The 17,130-nt window shown below is 48.4% G+C and overlaps 1 protein-coding gene across 2 annotated transcripts in view; it reads left to right on the forward strand.

The window, feature by feature from the left end:
* The first annotated feature begins 295 nt into the window (after positions 1-295).
* The window catches only part of LRCH1 (leucine rich repeats and calponin homology domain containing 1), a 218,975-nt gene continuing 202,140 nt past the window's right edge, over positions 296-17,130 (forward strand). Inside the window, exon 1 of one of the 2 annotated variants that reach the window (XM_055542076.1) lies at positions 296-1,245. In XM_055542076.1, the coding sequence (XP_055398051.1) occupies positions 954-1,245 (292 nt within the window). In that variant the 5' untranslated portion in view covers positions 296-953. The remainder of the gene's footprint in view (positions 1,246-17,130) is intronic. The other variant, XM_055542072.1, reaches the window with a different exon arrangement.

The following is a 17,130-nucleotide window of genomic DNA, read 5'->3' on the forward strand; positions in this document are numbered from 1 at the left end:
CAGCCCCTCTTCCTCACACGACAATGGGTTCTGTCCACCATAGAAACGACCTGCATCTTGAAAACTCCTTCCTTTCTGTGCCTGTAGTTTTCTGCCATCGCTCAGAAAACGCTCTGCTCCACTCCTAAGCTGTTCGCAGCGGCGTCCAGCCCCGGCGTTTACAGAAGGAGCGCAACCCTCGAGTCCGAAGGCTCTCCTTTCAAACCCAGCTCCGCCTCTGACTGCCTGGGTGACCTCAGACGGGTTTCTTCACTTCCTCTGTGGGCTCAGGGAAACAATTTTTCCGCTCACGGGGTCCCCTAGATTCCTGAGATCAAGAACGCCAACAACGGAGACCAGCGTCTGGCCCACTGGAGGTGCCCAAATGCTAGGGGCGGGGGTCGTCTGTTAGCCTGATCCTACCGTGAAACACTGCCTCTGGGGGTTGGGAAGGGACTCGAGGTCAAAGAATCCGAATAATTCGCAGAATTGAGATAGCCTCTCGCCTACCCCGTGATCTCCCCGCGTCCAGCCCCAAGCGAGTACCGGGGCAGCCCGGCGCCGGCGCGCGGCAGCAGCCGGGGCCCGCGCCCGAGGCGGCGGAGGCAGGCTCGGGGCTGGCCTGACGGCTCCGCGGGAAGGCGGAGCAGAGAGCGGGCGGCGGAGGAGGGGAGAGCCGCCGGGAGGAGGGCGCAGGGGCGGGAGGAGACACATGCGCGCTGCCCGCCGCCGCCGCCGCCGCAGTCCTTAGCTTCCCGGGGACAGGAAACCTTCGAGACCGCGCTGCCACGGCCGCCTCCGCCTCTCGGCTCCCGGTTCCGCGCGCCTGCCACACCCTCCGCCCCTCCTCCGGCATCTCTCGGCGGAGCGCCGCGAGGACTCGGCCCCGGGCTGTCGTCTCCCGTTCCGGGGGAGGAAAGGTGTGACCTCCCCCCGCAGGAGCGGCGCGGCGGGGCGGGGGGGCCCGGGAGAAGATGGCGACGCCGGGAAGCGAACCCCAACCTTTCGTGCCTGCCCTGTCGGTGGCTACGCTGCACCCCCATCATCATCCCCACCACCACCACGGCGGAACCGGAGCCAGCGGCGGGGCCGCGGGAGGCGGCGGCGGCGGCGGCGGGGGCTTCAACCTGCCCTTGAACCGGGGGCTAGAGCGCGCGCTGGAGGAAGCGGCCAACTCCGGGGGCTTGAACCTCAGTGCCAGGAAACTGAAGGAATTTCCCAGGACCGCGGCCCCCGCTCATGACCTCTCGGACACGGTGCAGGCAGGTGAGAGAGGGCCGAGGGCGGGCGGTGGGTGTGGGTGTTTGGCGGGCTGTCGTGCCTTCCCCGACGCGGTGGCCAGTCTGAGATCTGGCCTGACCTGGGGGTCCAGCGGCCCGTGCTGTTCCGAGGCAGGGACCCGCGTGGGCGGTCCGGCCCGAGGAGAGGGGGGCTGCTCCGGGCCGCCGAGCCCGCGGGCGCGTGGGTCCCCCCCGCCGCTGCTGCGCCGGGGAAGTGGCCGCTGGACTGGGACTTGCGGGCGCGCCGCGTGCGCGCAGTGGAAGTGGGAGGTTTCGGGCGGCTGCGGCCGCTTCCTGGGCCCGGCGCAGGGGCTGGGGACCCGGGCGCCGCGTCTGCGCCTCCAACCCGGGCAAAGCCCTCTTTGCGCCGAGGCGCCGCCCGTCCGGGTTGGGAAGCCTCTAGACAAAGGTGGCGCGCCCTCCGCCGACCCGAGGGCACCGGCGCGGTTCCGCCGGGCCCCCCTCGGCGACACCACCGAGCGATCAGGCAACTTGTGCCCGCGGCTTCCTCTTCCTGCGTCTGTGTGAGGGAGCGGCGGCTCTGGTCGCGAAACCAAATCGCAGCCGCTTCGCCGGGCTGTCCGCTCGCTGGTTCTTTGCCTCTAGCTCACCGCCCACGCGGTTTGGTCCTGCCACCGAAGCTACCGCGTACTCAGTAATCCGATCTTTGCAGGGGCCCTGGAAGAGACGGCAGGGTATATTTAAAAAAAAAAAAAGTAATTAAAGTGCGCCGGTTTCCACCCGTGAGCCCGACAAGTTGTAACTCGCGCCAATGAGCATACAGCGTTTTCAAGTTATGTCGTGTGTTGACATATTTCTGAGAGGTCGGCTTTCCCTTTGGTAGTTGGAGTTACTGGAGCAGGATCTATAAACAGGAAGGAGGCTGGTGGAATGTGATTCGGGCCTTGGGATCCAGGTAGAACTGCCTGGGTTCCCCACCGTCTGGTTTCAGTTCTCTGGAGGAGGGTTTGTATCTTGCCTCCCAGCATTTTCCAGAGCAGTGGGTACCCCATTTGGGAACCACCGACCAGACCTCCTGGCTGTCATTGCGTCACAGGCCGAGTGTCAGACCCCTGGGATCCTGGATGGCTTGATGTCAGCTCCAGATCCGTTTCCTCCGCTGCGGGAGGGTGGGAGTGGGGAGAGGGGACAGACAGTGGCCTTTTGGAGCTAGATTCCAGCGCTCCCCTCTTTAATTCAATGCACGTTTATTAAGAGTCCTAATGAATATTCAGACAAGACTTCTGAGTTCACTAGAGGCAGAAAGCACTCTTTGGGGTCATTAAACTTTGCAATTTGGATCTAGGGATAGTCAGGAATGGGCAAAAAGGAGGGAATTTCCAGAGTTGAGTTGTCAACAGCTGGGGAGGTTCTTGATTGGACCACTTAGATGCAGTTTCTCAAGTGGAAGTTATTCCAAGAATTGCCTGAATCATTAACTTAGAAAAAAAGTCCGTTGTTAAGTTGGACTTCCCTTTTGTGGCAGATTGTAAGGTGAGCTATGGCAGGATTGGATATGACTGCTGAAAATGTAGCTGGCAGGATATTCATTTCATTGGATATGAACATGGAGCTTGCAGGACCAATAATAATCTGTGTCTGTAAGTTCAGAAGGAGGCACTGAATAGTGTTCCTCTACTTCTGAGGTTTATTTCACAGTTGGGTGAACTTGATGTGTTTGCCCAACTGGTGTTTCTTGGAGAAGACCGGTGCTTTTAAAAGCAGAGACCACCTCTTTCAGTTCAGACCTAACCGTGTGAAGCATGGTGGTGTTTAAAACACGGTTTCCGTTGTCCTTTCTTTGCTTGTTTGTGGTGAGCTTTGGTTGTGAGTTCTGCAAGATTTTAATTCGAAACCTCACTTGCACATGTTCTATGTGCAGAAAATTCTAACTAGTTAAATCTTGGAGGCTTAACCTTAGTCACAGTGAACTGAAAATGTTAGTTCCTCAGTCGTGTGTGACTCTTTGAGACCCCATGGACTGGGCCCACCAGGCTCCTCTGTCCATGGAGCTCTCCAGGCAAGAATACTGGAGTGGATAGCCATTCCCTTTCCCAGGGAGGGATCGAACCTGGGTCTCCTGCATTGCAGACAGTCTTTACCATCTGAACCATCAGGGTTAACTCCCTACGGACAAAGGCAGTGTTAATTATGGGAAGAGGAATGTCACTGGAGTTTGTAGGAAGTTAGGAAAACTCATGAAGTAAAGAGTATTCAATGTAGACAGCTCGTTTACATGAAATTTCATTACCCAAATGTGTTAAAGAGTTGCTTTTGCAAAAACATTTTTGCCTCAGGTCAAAGCTGGGTGTAAACCAATTGTGTTCTGCCCTTTGCTCTGTTTACCCAGAGCACTGTTCCTTATTTGGAAGAGCAAAACTCGAAATAAAGCAAGAGTTAAAATTACCTCCAGTGCGCACAGTGCTGACATTTCCTGCATATAAAGAGTTTTAGAAGAGTGGAGTGTCTGAGGAGTAACATATACAATAAAGACAGTGGATTCTCTGGGGTTCATATTTAGTTTACAGAACATCTCTTAAATTCAGAAGGACACACAAAGATCCTTGAAGACCTGAGATGTAAAGTGGACTTTTTCATAAATTTTGTAAGACAGGGAGTGACAGAGAAAGCTTTATCTCCCCATTCAGTTGTATAATTCAGGCCATTTGGTTTATGCCTTGTAAAAGTAACTCTTCTGGCAGCCACCCTAAGCAGAACTGCCCTCTTGGGTAATGTAGCTTATCTGGCCAGGAGTTGAAAACCCAGATGTAAACATAGAAATATAGAAGCCCAGGGCTGCTCAATAGATGTTTAAGCTCTGTTAATCAAATGCATACATCCCTTTCATAGGAAAAAAACCCAATACTCTTAGGCCTTCCCCCTTTCTTTGAGCCAATCAATTTACTCATATTTGAGTGCAAATAGTTTGGTCGTCAGGATCTAGACTTCTGGCTGGTGAGCTGGGGAAAGAAGGGCTGTGTGTTGGCACAGGTGACCCTGGCTGAATGGAAGAAGAGCCACTATGAGCTCTCGGACTGGGCTCTGCATCTCCCTGCTGGGTCCTTGTGAAAAGCACGTTCAGATCCTCCTGTACAGCTGGGGAGAGTTGAGTAATACATGCTCAAGGTCATCGCTCTACTTAGATGCTAAACCAGGGATGGAACCCTGATGAGTTCACTCTAGTGTGTGTGTTCTTGACCATGGTGCTAGCGGTAAAGAATCTGCCTGCCAGTTTAGGAGACATAAGAGATGTGAGTTCGATCTCTGGAGGAGGAAACAGCAACCCACTCTAGTGTTCTTGACTGGGAAATCCCATGGACAGAGGAGCCTGGGAAGGCCTACAGTCCATAGGGTTGCAAAGAGTTGCACACGACTGAAGCGACTTGGCACATATGAACACAGGGAAGGGGCGGAGAGGAGTAAAATCCAGGAGGGTACCTGGAGACTCATTCAACCAACATTTGTTCTGCAAGTACCCACCAAGCACTGCTCAGTGCCAGGCACTGTTCTAGGTACCAAGGATACAGCAGAGTCCAACAGAGACTCCCTTGACCCCTTCTGATGGAGTTTTCATTCTCCTTGTCGGTGAGGGTGGAGATAATTTAAGAAATAGATTTTGAAGGATGAACTGGGAAGACTAATAGGAGATGTACGCTATCTTGGTTTAGAAATATACACTCTGCCTTGTATTAAAGGTGACTTGCAGTAGCTTGTAAAATAGCACAAACGGTAGTAATAAATATGAACTGAAGCAGAAAGTCAGGTCTGAGAAAAAAGTACACAAATACGTTCATTGGGAAAGCAAACTTGTTGTTGTTGTTGTTCTAGTGCTGATTTATTCAATAGTGTCATTTGGGGATAAGGAAGTTCCAAAGGGTGTTTGTATGACTGAAATGAAGTGACTTGAAAAGAGGAGTAAGAAAAGAGTCTGTCTCAGGCTGATTGCTGGAGGTCCTGGAAAATGAAAAGGAAAATCTTGGATCCGATGTACAGAGCACTTGTTGAAAGTTGGTCACATTAAGGAGAGAGTTGGGTGTGTTATTGCTGATATCTCTTTTGGGGGTGGCTGGAAGCAGGAAAGGCAATATGGGAAATGCAGGGCTCGCCCAGGCAGGAATACAGATGAGAAAAGTACTCAGTGAGGTCCTGTAAGTGCCAGTGCTGGTCCTGGAGGAAGTGCGGAGAGTAAGGCACAACAGGAGCACCCGTGAGATGCCAAGTGACCTTTTTTTAAAATAAAACCCCTGCATCTTCTTTAAATATATATGTGTATATATATATATATAATTTTTTATTTATATGTTTATTTACTTTTGCCTGTGCTGGGTCTTGGCTGCTGCACGGGCTCTTCTCTAGTTGCAGCAAGTGGGGGCTCCTCTCCAGTTGCTGTGCGGGGGCTTCTCGTTGGCGGTGGCCTCTCTCGTGGCAGAGCACAGGCTTGAGATCATGCGGGCTCCATTGTTTCGGCTCCCGGGCTCTAGAGCGCAGGCTCAACAGTTGTGACCCACCGGCTTAGTTGTTCCAAGGCCTGTGGGATCGTCCCAGATCAGGGATCGAACCTGTGTCTCCGTCATTGGCAGGTGGATTTTTTTTTTTTTTTTTTAACCACTGAGCCACCAGGGATGCCCCCTTTATTTTGCATCCTTTAATTTCAAAACAAAACACGAAAAACACCATACACAGCCTTCAACTCCCCCTGTCAAATGTGGGAAGTAACAGGGTTTGAGGCCCTGGTATCCTGCCTTAGACAGAAGGATGGAAATAAAACCACTGGACATCAGCAGAGGGGAGCAGGTGGGCCAGGCCGCTGGGGCTGCTGCTGCTGGGGCGGCCACGGGAACCGGGAAGCCGTGGGGACCTCAAGGTGCGACGCCGGTGGCACAGATAGACATTGTCTGCAAAATTCAGAAAAAAAGGTCATTTTAGTTAAACTGGCTTGGAAAGACTCTGCTAACCTGAGGTTTGGGTCAGGTTTTGTAGGCTGGCTCGGTTTTGGATGGAAGTCCGCATGCACATTCTGTGGTTGGAAAGATGGTGTGAACGTGGGGTGTGCCTGACAGTCTGAGATCTGCTGTGCGTACAAGTGAGACGGGTGTTCAGGCCGGGAACGTTCAGGCCGTCACCGTGCAATGGGGTGACGCGGCACAGGGCTCTTAGGACCCTGTAGGGCACTGCAGATTACTGGGGCCTGGGATATGTCAGCCTGTGGGACTAAGGCCCTGGTCTGTCTGCGATACCTCTCTCAAATATCTACAGAGGCAAAGACTCTTGTCTGAGATTTGTGGCTTCTCTGTTGAAGCCTGAGTCCCCCTGCCCCACTCCCATTCTGTCTCAACTGAAGCCTTGGGATATTAGCTTCCTTTAGTCACTGGGATGCACCCAAGACTTGATGAAATCTATCTGGTCTCAAAAACTATTCCATAATTTTGGCCGTAAAGATTTTTCATTATGAATGTAATGAAACTTGAAATCACACGTGTTTTTGTAGAACATGATGTTCTTTGTAGTTATGCTTTGTTTCAAATTATGTTTCTGCTATTGAATTGATTAGTCACTGTGCTATAACGATCATTTATAGTGATAGTCACTCTCATTTAAATGGCTATATTCATCACATATATTCTGACTATTAATACTTCAAAAACAAGGAGTCACAGCTTTTCCTCCCTTTTATTATTGTTGTTGATCAGTTTCACTGTTGTTGTTTAATCACTAAGTTGTATCTGACTCTTTGCAACCCCATGGACTGTAGCCTGCCAGGCTCCTCTGTCCGTGGGATTCTCCAGGCAAGAATACTGGAGTGGGTTGCCATTTCCTTCTCTAGGGGATCTTCCAGGACCAGGGACTGACCCCATGTCTCCTGCATTGACAGGCGGATTCTTTACCGCTGAGCCACCGGGGAAGACCAGGTTTCACTGTGGTTTAGTCGCTCAATCATGTCCAATTCTTTGTGACCTAATGGACTGTAGCTGCCCGGCTCCTCTGTCCGTGGGATTTCCCAGGCCAGAACACTGGAGTGGGTTGCCATTTAGAGGACTGAGCGCTGCCAGGCTTCCGTGTGCGCAGTGGCTCTGCACCACAGCCACGCGTGCTGTCCCACGTTTCTGTGTGTGGCAGAAACAGTCTCCACAAACACACCTGCATTCTCGTTGCTTGCATCATGGGCCGCTCCTTATTGAAAAGGCAAGAACACGATAATCATGTTTCCAGAATAACAGCATGCAACCATAGGCCACAAAACCTCTGGGAATTTCTGAGCTGTGCCAGTTTATAAAGGTCAGCCCAGGGTTTGACCATCATTGAAAGTATTCCACTGGCTAATTTGTTAGTCACTGCGACATCTTATTTGTTTTTTTGGTGAGTGTCAGTTATTAGGCAAAATTTTGGCATAACCCCACTATTTAAAGATTTTAACTTCAATTGTTGACTAAGAATTTTTTTTTTTGAGTTCTGTTGCAACTTAAAATTTTCATGTTGTGGTTTAGCGGTTCTTTGGTTTTAGCATAAAGGGTAGGTAAGCATTTAAAATGTAAACACTAACATTTGAAATCCATGTTAGTGTTGATTGGTGCAGAGGTTAATTACCTTTGCTCTTGCTGTCCTGCTGGTGTGAACAAAGGCTTAGAAGTTGTTAGTCAACTTCGTCATTACTTATCAGTATTTAAACACAAGTTGCTTCCTTCTTTTGCATGCACTTTTCTGTTATTCCCCTTTTTCATATGTACCTATCTATATCTATTGACCTATATCCATAGATATAACTATTTACTTATACCTATAGGTGTATTTATATACCTGTATTAATTGGTATATATCGATATACTTGGATGTACTGGTGCTCAGATGGTAAAGAATCTCTCTGCAGTGTGGGAGACTTGGGTTCGATCCCTGGGTTGAGAAGATCCCCTGGAGAAAGGAATGGCAACCCACTCCAGTATTCTTGACTGGAGAATCCCATGGACAGAGGAGCCTAGTGGGCTACAGTCCATGGGGTTGCAAACAGTCAGACATGGCTGAGCAACTAACACACACACACACACACACACAGAGATCTATATATTAATATCTATATACATTTATATGTGTGTGACTTGCTTAGCCAAAAAAGAAAGCCCAACTATATTTACATATCCGATGCCTTTATTTATGTACATTTTATAAGTTGTGTGGAGGCATTTACTATTGCTACAAACTTCTTGTTGTATGAAAGTTCTGTGGCACCCAATTTTTCATTTGCTATATAAAGTTCTTTGGCTAGAGATAATAGGTATAAAGACTTTATATTTATGCTGGGCAGCATTTACTTTCTCTTAATATCTTCCCAAAGTCATCTCCTCCCGGCGCTGTGTTGAGTCTGCTTTTCCAGAGACTTGGCGATTTAAATGGCAGAAATGCTATGAACTCTGCTTAAGGTGCTTATGGGGTCGTTGGTTGGGTCACATGACTTGAACTTTTGTCTGTGCCTCATAGAATTCTGTTTGTGATGCTACTTGCCAGATCTGGCTTAGCTTTTTGGAAAATTAGACTTCTGCCTTTGAAAGGCATTGGGGAAAACTGGCCTGGGCTTAGGTCTGGTACTGCCACCACGATTACCATTTGTGAGCTCTTTCAGTGATGGTGTCACTTGTTGGAATTCAGGTGATTTGGAGTTAACTGTGATGTTTATTTCAAATATAAAATTATGTGTGTGCTCAGTTGTGTCTGACTCTTTGTGGCCCCATGACTGTAGCCCGCCAGGCTCCTCTGTCCATGGGAGGATTTTCCAGGCAGGAATACTGGAGTGAGTTGCCATGTCCTTCTCCAGGGGATCTTCCCGACCTAGGGATTGAACCCTTGTCTCTTGTACCCTGGCAGATTCTTTACCAATAGCACCCCCTAGGAAGTCCCTATCGTAAAAGGCTTAAGGATGTAAGACCCAAAACCCAACTATATTTACATAGCTGATGTATAATTTATAGAAAGTCAAGAGGCTTCTGTTTTATTGCTACTATTTTTCGTGAGTGGCGTGGAAGGGTTTTTGCAGCAGAATTTTCAGTTGCTATGATATTTCAGAGAAGTTTTTGTGTGTATGTGGTGTGAATTGTTTAACCAAAAAAAGAAAAAAGGCAAGAGAGAAAAGAAAGAAAAAAAAATAAGAATGGTGAGGATTCCATGTAAGCCTTAGGCCTGCCAATAGAGACGCAGGCCTGAAGCGTGTCTGTGTTCTCTTCATCTTAATTTCAGAGTTCAGTAGTATTGCTTCCATATACTGTAGTAAGAAGTCGTACATTTGGAAACCATCTGTTCCCACAAAGTAATTCAAAAATCGAGTGAGATTGTTTACATGGATAGAAAGTCGAAGAACTGTGAGAATTTGGCTTCTCTTGCTTTTACTGCAAGCAAGTAGAAGTGAGATGCCTTTCTCAAAGTCAGATTCCTGGGTGTGCTCCTACTTTTTCCTATCTGGGTCCTCCACTGGTCATAAAGGAGGGATACTGGGACCAAAAAAAAAAAAAAAAAATTGGAGACAAGCAGTGTTTGGTTTGCATCATAGAAACGTTTTAATTTGGGGTTGCTGAGAAATTATTGCTCCTATGTTCATAGGAGATTGATACTGAGCCAGGCTAATTTATGGTACCTGGAACCCTTCCAGGATGTTCCGGGGTCAGGCTTTATAACTTTGGAAATCTTCTTTGATATTTGCTTTCTTCCTTCTGCTGTGCTTCCTCAGTCTCTTTGCTGGAGGGGCCCTAAGACCTTGTGACTCGAAACACAGTCTGTATCTCTCTGGCCCAGTGAGCCTTGAGGTTCCCCTTGACTGTTCTCCCCAGAGGGGCAGAGGGAAGCCCTATCTTGGTTTTCTTAATCCTCTGGCTTCTCATGTGGTCTTGCTTTTGACAGCTGACCTCTGCAGCTCTGGCCATGGAGTTTTGCCACCCAAGGTATTCCTCCGATGTTCCTTTTTTTAAAAAAATTTTCTATGTATTTATTTTATTGGAGTGTAACTGCTTTACAGTGTTGTGCTGGTTACTGCTGTACCACAGTGTGAGTCAGGTCTGTGGGTGCATGTGTCCCCTCCCCCTTGAGCCTCCCTCCCACCCCCATCCCAGCCCTCTAGGTCCTCAGGGAGCACTGAGCTGAGCCCCCGTGCGATACAGCAGCTTCCCACTCGCTGTCTGGTGTATATGCCAGTGCTGCTCTCCCAGTGCATCCCCACGCCCTTTGCCTCCTGTGCCCACATGTCCATTCTCTACACCCTCCAATGTTCTTCCCTATTTTTTGATGTTGATGCTGCACAGCCTTATAAGTAGCGTCAGTACATCTGACCTGGTTCCATCAGCCTGGCTCTGATTTACTGCATTTTCTCTCTGCAGGCAACTGCGATGAGTTCAAAGATAGCATCTCCCCTTGCAGACTGCCTGACTTGGCCTTCTTCCCATTGCCCGCATTTCCCTTTTCCAGGTTATTTCCCTTGCTTCACCCCTTCACCTCCCCACCTTCTGCCCTGGAAAAGCATGAAAGTGAAGTTGCTCAGTTGTGTCTGACTCTTTGTGACCCCACGAACTGTAGTCTACCAGGCTTCTCCATCCATGGGATTTTCCAGGCAAGAGTACTGGAGTGGGTTGCCATTTCCTTCTCCAGGGGATCTTCCTAACGTAGGGATCGAACCCAGGTCTGCTGCACTGGAGGCAGACACTTTACTGCCTGAGCCATCAGGGAAGCCCTTCTGCCTTGGACGAGTCTACTTAACCTCGCTCCCATTTGGCCAGTCCCCAGCCTCCTCAAGACAGGGGGCTCCCTGGCAGCCCTTCCATGTAGATCTGAGCACAGAATCAGGCGCAGCTTTAAGACACTTTGGCATTATTTCCTTATGGTGCTTTTTTGTGAATTATTGCCTTCCTCTCTGGTATTTTCCCCATGCTTAAACTCTTTCCTCCTTTGCTGGCCCGTGAGGTCTGGCTCGGCAGGGATTTTCCCTTAGTTTCGTGTGTGCCCTCCATACAAGGGACAGAAAGTGCTAGATTAATATCAATGCGCTGCTCCTCTCCTCTTTCCTACTCGCAGCCGTCTCTTAGTCCCTGCACTTTCAGTCCGTCATCTTGGATCTGCCACGCCGCACGGTTTGCTGATCTGATGCCGTTTTTTTTGGTCCTCACCTTTTTTTTTTTTCCCCACACTGCATCTTTTTGCTTCTCAGCCATCACCCCACTCTACTAGTTGGCTCAGGCTGCCGTAACAAAATACCACCGACTGGGTGTCTTAACAGAAATTTATTTTCTCACTGTTCTAGAGGCTTAGAGTCCAAAGTCAAGGTGTCAGTGGGGCTGGTTTCTCCCGAGGCATCTCTCCTTGGCTTGTTGGTGGCCAGCCTGCCCCTGTGCTCCTGTGGCCTTTCCTCTGTCCTTGAGCGTCCCTGCTGTGTCCTTGTGGGTCCGTGTTTCCTCTTCTTATGAAGACACCGGTCACACTGAATTAGTGCCTGCCCATAACCCACTCGTATAACCTTATGAGCGGTTATACAACTTGAGAGGCCTGATCTCCAAATAGATCGTGTTCTGAGGAACTGGGGCTTCGATGCACGAATCTAGGGGAACTCGATTCAGCCCAGCACACACTCCTCCTGGCCTGGATAAAGTGACTGTGCTGTGTAAGCCTGCCCTCCCAGGAGGCCTGGGTCAGGCCTGTCTTATTCCCCACAGTAAATGTTTCTGAGTACCTGATGTCCTGTAAAAGGAAGGGGCCACATACACACTTAAAAATGGGTGACTCTGACTAAAGTCTGGGTCCCCCTTCTCCCCACCACCTCGCTCAAATTTAGAATCTTGTTTTTGGTGGTTGGTGGGTCCCTAGAGTTATTCTTTCTCAACAGGTAAGATTACTTTCTTCGACGTTTGCCAAGTGTTTGATAAGCCAGATTACATCCAGAGGTCGAGTTGTCATGACTTCTGAGAGGGACAGGTGGGAGTTTTATTGTATCAAATGTCGCTTGAAGTTAACAGTTGAAGTGAGTAAACAGGTTTTGAGCACTTAGCAAGGGTAGCAGCTGTGGACGAGGAAAAAAAATAGAGATATAGTTGTCCCTGTATTTTTTGCAGAATTGGGTAAGGACTCAAGTGACGTATTTGGAAGCACTGTTGTTCTGTTGCTGATGTGTCTGCTTCTTTTGCGACCCAGTGGACTGCAGCCCACCAGGCTCCTCTGTCCATGGGACTTTCCAGGCAAGAATATTGGAGTGGCTTGGCATTTCTTTCTCCAGGGGATCTTCCTGGCTCCTGAATTGCAGGTGGATTCTTTACCACTGAGCCATCTGGGAAGCCCCGAAAGTACTGTATTCTCAGTAACTTAAGTGTCATTTTCAGAAAAAGCCTTTTAGTCCTTAGCCTAAGGGACTGTCTTCCCCGTTGTGTAGCTTAGAGGTTAAAAATCAGCTCTCTTGAGCCTCAAAGACCAGGGTCCAAATCTTGGTGTTGTCGATTATTAACTGTGTCACTCTGACCAGATAACTTAAACTCGGAGTATCAGTTTCCTGTGACCTGATGTCTTACCTGTAAAATGGGAACAATGGATACTGAGTCGTGTTGTGAGGACAATGCTTATAACAATGATAACAACACTATCAAGTTCTTTCCTGTGTCAGGCATTGTTCCATGTCCTTTATATGTAAACAGATATATTAAATCTATGTAATATATACATTTCCTCATTTAATTCTTGCTGAGTGTTCTGTTTTAACTGTAGTAGGAGCTCAGTATCTCCTTACCTTCCCAACTGCCAGCTGGGTTCCACCCAACTTCCGATATCCAGTTGAAATCCACCTGCCTCTGAAATGCCTTTCTTGACCACTGTAGCCTGAAGAGGGAGTTTCTCCATAACTAGAAATCACCCCTTCACATCTCTCCCTCGTTTAATGGCTGAGGACACTGAGGCTCAGAGAGCTTAAGCCACTTGCCCAAGGTCACACAGCAGAGTGGTGGACACCTCCCAGCCAGGAAGCTCCCTCCCTCCTTAGACTTCTCAGGTCAGCCCCACCCAGACCATCCAGGAGGAGCCCCACCCAGACCATCCAGAGGAAGGACTCTAAAAGAAAAAAAAAAATACCTTGAAACCTTTAATAACATGTGGTCCAAAGCTGGGGAGAAAAAGATAGGAAACGAAGCGCGGTTACAGATTAAACGTGTTAGTTCAGGATTTTACAGCATGTGGTTTGGAGGACATGCTTGGGCTCCATGTAAATTGGATCCCAAAGTACTGACAGACGCGTGGGGCAGTCCCACCCAGACTCAGGCCTGGAGGTCCACCGCCGCCTGTCAGAGCAAGACTTTTCTCAGCACTTGGAATCCATTTTCCTGTGGAAATAAAGTAGTAAGTGGTGGTTTGGTTCCCCCGCCAACCCTCCCTTTAACCCTGGCAGAGCTGGGCCTTTGTGTTGACAGCGTTTCTTTGGAAAAATGCAGACTCCCTTCTGACATGGAATTCTGCACCAGGATGTGAAACTCTTGCCTCTTGGCGATTGCTCTCTTCCCTGAGGCCGTTCTGACCCAATGTCAGAAAGCCCACCTCCCTCCCAGGCCCCTTGGTCAGGGGGCCCAGCAGACTGGGTGTCCCTTCCACTCGGTTGCGGGGAGCCAGCTGTTGTGCTGTGCGTGTGTACTCAGTCATGTCCCACTCTTTGCGACCCCGTGAATCATAGCCCCCTAGGCTCCTCTGTCCATGGAATTTCCCAGGCAAGAATACTAGAGCGGGTTGTCATTTCCTTCTCCAGGATATCTTCCTGACTCAGGGATTGAACCCGCATCTCATGTGTCTCCTGCACTGGTAGATGGATTCTTTACTCCTGAGCAACCGAGGAACCTCAGGTGGGCATAAGTCAGGGGTCAGCTCTGGGGCTCAGTGAGGCATCCAGACCTGAGACGAGTTGGTCTGGGAAATGCCCCATGCTGGAGATGGGCAGGGATGGAAACGCTTCTCTGCCTAGTTGGTGTATTTTTTACATATTATTCCCCCAGATTATTAATTTTAGAATTTGAAGCAAATTACTGAGTCTGGCTGAACTTCAGGTGGGTAATTTGTTTTGTTTTAATATTTATTTATTCAGGTGTGTAGGGTCTTAGTTGTGCCACGCAGGATCTTTAGTTTTGACGTGTGGGATCTAGTTCCCCGACTAGGAATCGAACCCAGGCCCCTGGCACTGGGAGTGTGGAGTCTTAGCCACTGGACCACCAGGCAAGTCCCCAGGTTTGTAATTTGTTGATGGTGAAAATACTCTTTTCCAGATGCTCAACATCACTCATTATCAGAGAAATGCAAATCAAAACCACAATGAGGTACCATCTCACTCCGGTTAGAATGGCTGCTATCAAAAAGTCTACAAGCAATAAATGCTGGAGAGGGTGTGGAGAAAAGGGAACCGTCTTACACTGTTGGTAGGAATGCAAACTAGTACAGCCACTATGGAGAACAGCGTGAAGATTCCTTAAAAAACTGGAAATAGAGCTGCCATATGACCCAGCAGTCCCACTGCTGGGCATACACACCGAGGAAACCAGAATTGAAAGAGACACATGTACCCCAATGTTCATTGCAGCACTGTTTACAATAGGACATGGAAGCAACCTAGATGTCCATCTGCAGGTGAATGGATGAGAAAGCTGTGGTACATATACACAGTGGAATATTACTCAGCTATTAAAGAGAATGCATTTGAATCAGTTTTAATGAGGTGGATGAAACTGGAGTCTATTATGCAGAGTGAAGTAAGTCAGAAAGAAAGACACCAATACAGTATATTAATACATATATATGGAATTTAGAAAGATGGCAACGATGACCTTACATGCGAGGCAGCAAAAGAGACACAGATGTAAAGAACAGGCTTTTGGACTCTGTGGGAGAAGGTGAGGGTGGGATGATTTGAGAGAACAGCATTGAAGCATGTATATTACCATATGTGAAACAGATCCCCAGTCCAAGTTCAATGCATGGAACAGGGCACTCAAAGCCGGTGCACTGGGCCAACCCAGGGGGATGGGATGGGGAGGGGGATGAGAGGCGGGGTTCAGGATGGGGGACACATGTACACCCATGGCTGATTCATGTCAATGTACGGCAGAAACCACCACAATATTGCAAAGTAATTAGCCTCCAATTAAATAAATTAATTAAAAAAAAATACTCTTTTACCTTCAGGGCTGTTGCGAGGAGGTGAGATACAGTCCCCAGAGCAGAATTTGGGTTTGGCTTAAGTGAGTGATCAGTAGATGTCACTTGCTTTTCTAGATTCCCAAGGGTTGACGTGTCATAGTTTGTCTTCAGTAAGATAAATAACTGGGTGTCATCAGCCTGTCATTGGCATAGTGGCTAAGGGCACACATGGCTGGCTCTCAGTCCTGGTTTCACAAGAACACGGCTAGTGCTTAATTTCCCTGAGCCTCAGTTTCCTTGTCTTGCAATGAGGGATCATAATCCTAGGATTATTGTGCAGAGGCAATGAATGAATATATGTGTAAAGTGCTCAGATCAATGCTTGGCGCTGACATTTGCCATTATTATTATCACAGTCCGTTATTTTTAGAAAAGAGATTCAGTCTTCTAAGGCACAGAAAGACTAAATTCCTAGAAATATTGTGACATTAATAAAATGACTGTGATATCCAGAAAGCTTCAGTATACCTGGTGGCACTGTGTGTAAGCATTATTTATATTCTTTTGACAGTCTTTGGAAGTTGGTAGAGTAGGTACTGGCTCAGACAGAGAAGAATCTGCCTGCAGTGCAGGAAACCTGGGTTCAATTCTTGGGTTGGGAAGATCCCCTGGGGAAGGGAATGGCTGCTCACTCCAGCATTCCTGCCTGGGAAATCCCCTGGACAGAGGAGCCTGGCGGGCTATGGTCCATGGGGAGGCAAAGAGTCGGACATGACTGAGCAACTTAGCACACAGAGAGTAGGTATTATTTATTCTTCCAGAGCTAAATATTCAGATCTTAGGTGTAAGGAAACCCGGATTAGATGGTGAAATGGTTTTCCTTGGGTTGTGTTACCAAGTGGTTGAGCCAAGACTATATCTTCTGAGTTTTTATGTGTTTTCCATTCATTCCGCAAATACTTCTCCAAGGAGTGAGAACATGTCTGTGAGGATGCAGAGATTAAAGAATAAATATGTAGATTTCAACATGTGATTGCTTTTCTTACTTTCCTGGTGTCCAGCATTTGGTTTGAACTTTAATCAGAAGGCGTTACATCCAAGGCCTGCTGAGAGGTTCAGTATCACCCCAAAGTTACTGATAAGGGAACCAAAAGGGGAGATGGTCGGGGTCCAGGGTCCTTCAGGCTATTTCCTCTTTCAGTCCCCCCAACGGCCTTGCAAGGCAGGTAGTCTCCTTGCAGCCCAGAAGGAAACATCAGTTATGCAAATCTGAGTACGTTTGCAGAGCAGTAGAGCCAGAGCTGAAGCTGGAATCAGAACTCGGGTTGAAGAAGTGCTGGAGTCTCTTGCCATTAGTAGGAGCAGAATCTGCCACCCCCAGAATAGGCCACTTTGGGATATTGATTATTTTGAACTTTGCTGTTGTTGTTCGGTTGCTAAGTCATGCCTGACTCTTTGTGATCCCCATGGACTGGTAGCCCACCAGGCTCCTAGGTCCATGGGATTCTCCAGGCTAGAATACTGGAGTGGGTTGCCATTCCTTTCTCCAAGGGATCTTCCTGATTCAGAGCTTGAACCCAGGTCTCCTACATTGCAGCCAGATTCTTTACTTTCTGAGCCACTGTTTGCTCAAATTCATGTGCATGGAGTCCGTGACACTATCTAACCATCTCATCCTCTGCCGCCCACTTATCCTTTTGCCTTCTGTCTTTCCCAGCATCAGGATCTTTCCAGTGAAGTGGCTCTTCGC

Source organism: Bubalus kerabau, chromosome 12 (assembly GCF_029407905.1).
Source record: "Bubalus kerabau isolate K-KA32 ecotype Philippines breed swamp buffalo chromosome 12, PCC_UOA_SB_1v2, whole genome shotgun sequence".
NCBI lineage: Eukaryota > Metazoa > Chordata > Mammalia > Artiodactyla > Bovidae > Bubalus > Bubalus kerabau.